Raw genomic sequence first — 3,685 nt, 5'->3', positions numbered from 1 at the left:
GAAAACCGCACCATTTGGGGACAGCTACGTCATCGCCTGTCACGACCACGCCTACTGATATGCGCTGTCATATCGTCCGTTGCCTTGGTAACACTGCTGATCGTGGTACCTGTACTTCTGACGCACCTCAACTCCCGACCTAGGAACCAGGACTCTGTAAGTTTGCTGATTTGTTTTCATTCACACATGAATAAATGCGAAAACATGGTAAAAAGGCAACCTACACCTTTATAACTTATAAGATAGAAACATCATATTTTAGGATGAAACTGCTGATAACGATTTCACAAAAAAATAATGCGAAAGATGGCACAACCAGCATTGTTTATTTACCCCTTTATAGCCGGCTACAACCACAGCAGGACCAAGCATCACTGGCCGTGTTGCCTGGAAAAGTTCTGCTGTGCTGATCAGGACTGACGAAGTGACCTCTGCTGACGTCATCAAGGTCAGTATTTGTCCGCGTTCCTTGTTTTTGGAATGGATGGATGGTCATTCAGCTTCATTACAGCAAAGCTGAACATAGAGCAACAGACTACTGGCGACTTCTGAGCTGTATCGCCGATGTCCAAACATCGCATACTTGTAAAAAACAATAATATGTATAGCAGATGAACCTTATAAAAACTGTGTTATAAGTTGTTTAAAAAGTGTCTTTTATGTCCTTGGGAATCAAATTTTTCACCATATTGTCAGATATACGAAAGTAAATCAGACGTGATAGAAATAAATTAGGAATATTGCTTATTGCACCAATGATGGTATGTTTACAATCTGACCATTCGAACCGTGTAGGTCGGTCCGGTCCATGGGCGTGGTTCCTCACACGGCATCACGGCGGAGATGGAAGCGGCAGGACCTACACCAATCAACAAGCCGGTCTCCACGACCACCAAAGGTTTGTGAGAACGATCCTTTTTATTCTGTTTTAATTTTTCTGTTTTTGGTAATTTCTTTAAATACTGTTTTCAAATTAGACAAAAAAAACATGATTTTTCGGGGTCTTTTTCTGATATCTAATTTGTTTTTACTTTTTGTACTTTTCGTGCTTTGTTTTGCTCCCATAACAACTACACATAAAAGGTGCTTTACTCCTTTTGGTACACCTAAGAAGTATATCCGGAGAGGGGTTGCTGGGCTTATACAAGATTATATGATGCGTAAAAACAATCGGCTGTTTCTATCATTGGTGTCGTCAAAATGAACTTTTTTCTGTTAAATACGACAAAAGTCATCGAAAATCAGATTGATAAAAAGAAACGTGGACTGTGGGAAGGGAAATGGGATCGGCATCTTCCCAAGGTATATTCAGCAAATACCGTTTTATTTGAATTAGCAAAACAGATGAATTGGCTGCCTCAGCAATGCTAACATGTTTGCTCTTTTTCAGCAGAAACGTCTGACCAAGGCAGCAGGACACACGTCATCACCTTTGCTGATGGGTCGGGGGCTGGAAAACTTCGCGGCGCTCGCGGAGTTGCAGTTTCACCCGACAGCAAGATATGGGTGGCCGATCAGACCAAAGCACTCCTCCAAGTGTACAACATGGAAGGTATTTACCTGGGCCAGTTCTCACCAGATGCGAAAGTGTACCCATCAAAGAGGCCACATGGTGTGTCCATCGACAAGGATGGCCATCTGTGGGTCTTGATGATTGGGTATCCTGCCAGCCCTGACTCCGTGGTACAGGTCAGGCGGGATGGTCATCTCAAAGCCAACTTTGACCTGCCTGGCGTACCACGGGGGGCGCTTCGCGGAATGGCCGTTGATCTGAGCAATTACCACGTTTTCGTCACACGGTCTGACGGTTACCGTGGTGGGATGCAAGCCTTCAACCCTGACGGTAAACTCCTGTGGGATGTCGGTCCGCACCAGCGGATGAAGTCGCCGATGAACGTCGCCGTCAACGGGGAAGGAAACATTTTCGTCTCGGACTTCTCCACTCACGTCATATACAAGTATGACAAGACCGGACAGTACGTGTCGAAGTTCGGAGGTGGCCGCCTGGATCATCCTCGAGGCATCTGCGTGGACAACTCCGGTCACATTTTGGTGGCGGACTCACTCCACCAGCGCGTAGTGATGTACACAGACCGGGGCAGGTATATCCATCACATCACTGTGCGTGTTGAATACCCAAAAGGGGTTGCCGTGGGGCCGGGGGGACAGTTGGTTGTGGTCAATAAAAATACAATCACTGTCTTCCCGCGCTACTGATAACGATGTACAAGGAAGGTCTCTGAATGATGGAGATGGTTATGATAGTAGCACTTAGATGGTCTTATCCTGTGAAGTTTCGTAGCTGTAGCACAGAAACATGTCATCTTTCGATACTGGCTATAAGAAAATTGTCAACAAAGAACATGAACGAGTGTACTTTATGGACTGTAGGGAAATACAAGACTTCACTGCAGTTTTGTGCAGAAGGGTTGTATTTTGTTGTCTCTACCGTAACCTTAAAAGGGAACTCAACTCCAGAAACAGTCTTGTTTATTCAAATTGTATTTGAATCGATAAAGAGATTTGTATCGCCAGTTTGTTATTGCATTAGAACTAGGCTACAGTTTCATTTTACAGCGACAATATTTTCCGAAACCACACGAGTACCCTCCAGATATGTGCATTAGTTACTATTCTGCTAACGTCTTGGGGCAATCTTGATTCCCTTTTTGAATAAAAAATGTTAAATGAATTTTAAGCCATAACCACTTCTTGCTTTGGGTCAAAACTTGCTTGACATTGATCTCTGGCAATCATCCCATTGGCACCCATACTTGATATTCAATCAAGTTAGCCTGGGAAAATCTAAGATGATCTTTACAATAATGTCTTAAGTCTCAGCAGGTTAATTCTATATGCTTTAGGCCAAGAATTGACCTGGATATTTACCAATAGTATCCCATTGTAACCCATATTCAAATGATATGAGAAAAGGGCACTCTTCAGTAATTTGACTATTTCTTTGTTTATCTGAAATGATATTTCATAAAACATGCTTAATTTTTCATCAATACTAATTACATTGTGGCCATCAAAAGCAACACCTGCTTCTGGATGTGAGTTCCCCTTTAAGTGATAAAGTGAAATTTAGGAGAAAAGATACATTAGATTTGTGTATACATTGTATCTATAAGGATGTCAGATTGTAACTTTTGTAAGTATATATCCATATCACAATAGTCTCTGTATCAACTGCTTTTTGGTCTAGGTTCTTTGCATGTATTTGATTTGTTTGTAAAGTGATTGATTAGTTGAATGGTGACAATTAAGTTCAACACAAGACGTCCATTTCTAAACAGATCAGCAGCCATATTTATCAATCAATCAATCAATCAATCAATCAATCAATCAACGAATCGATCGATCAAATTAATCAGGGATCAAATTGGTCAACCAATAACAATGATTTATCGTGTAATAAATACTTTTTGCAGAGCACTAATTTGAGTATTCAAATTTTCTTCAGCTGAAATTTTCACCATTCATTATTATGAAAATGATATAGACTCTCTGTCATTCATGCCTGAATATGTAAAATCATTTATTTTCTAGCATGATATCCTGAACTTGAGTTGATGTGAAAGTCAGACAAATTTGAATTCAAATATGCATTGTTACAATCTTGGGAAGATGTTGCTGTTCATATTTATCACATGATATAACGTAACAACTGATTCATAAGTTG

The 3,685-nt window shown here is 40.9% G+C and overlaps 1 protein-coding gene across 2 annotated transcripts; it reads left to right on the top strand.

Annotated features, from left to right (window-relative positions):
* The first annotated feature begins 799 nt into the window (after window positions 1-799).
* LOC136438463 (tripartite motif-containing protein 3-like) lies at window positions 800-2,843 on the top strand. Of its 2 annotated transcripts, none has more exons than XM_066433261.1 (2): window positions 800-898; window positions 1,394-2,843. In XM_066433261.1, the coding sequence occupies exons 1-2, from the start codon at window positions 844-846 to the stop codon at window positions 2,215-2,217; spliced, it is 879 nt and encodes a 292-aa protein (XP_066289358.1). In that variant the 5' UTR covers window positions 800-843; the 3' UTR covers window positions 2,218-2,843. The 2 variants fall into 2 exon arrangements, with proteins under 2 accessions (XP_066289358.1, XP_066289357.1); XM_066433260.1 differs by having other exon boundaries at window positions 1,391-2,843.
* The last annotated feature ends 842 nt before the right edge of the window (window positions 2,844-3,685 follow it).

This window comes from Branchiostoma lanceolatum, chromosome 7 (genome assembly GCF_035083965.1).
Source record: "Branchiostoma lanceolatum isolate klBraLanc5 chromosome 7, klBraLanc5.hap2, whole genome shotgun sequence".
In the NCBI taxonomy this organism is placed as follows: Eukaryota; Metazoa; Chordata; class Leptocardii; order Amphioxiformes; family Branchiostomatidae; genus Branchiostoma; species Branchiostoma lanceolatum.
The sequence above is the reverse complement of the archived record's forward strand: the minus strand, read 5'-3'. Positions and strand labels throughout refer to the sequence as shown.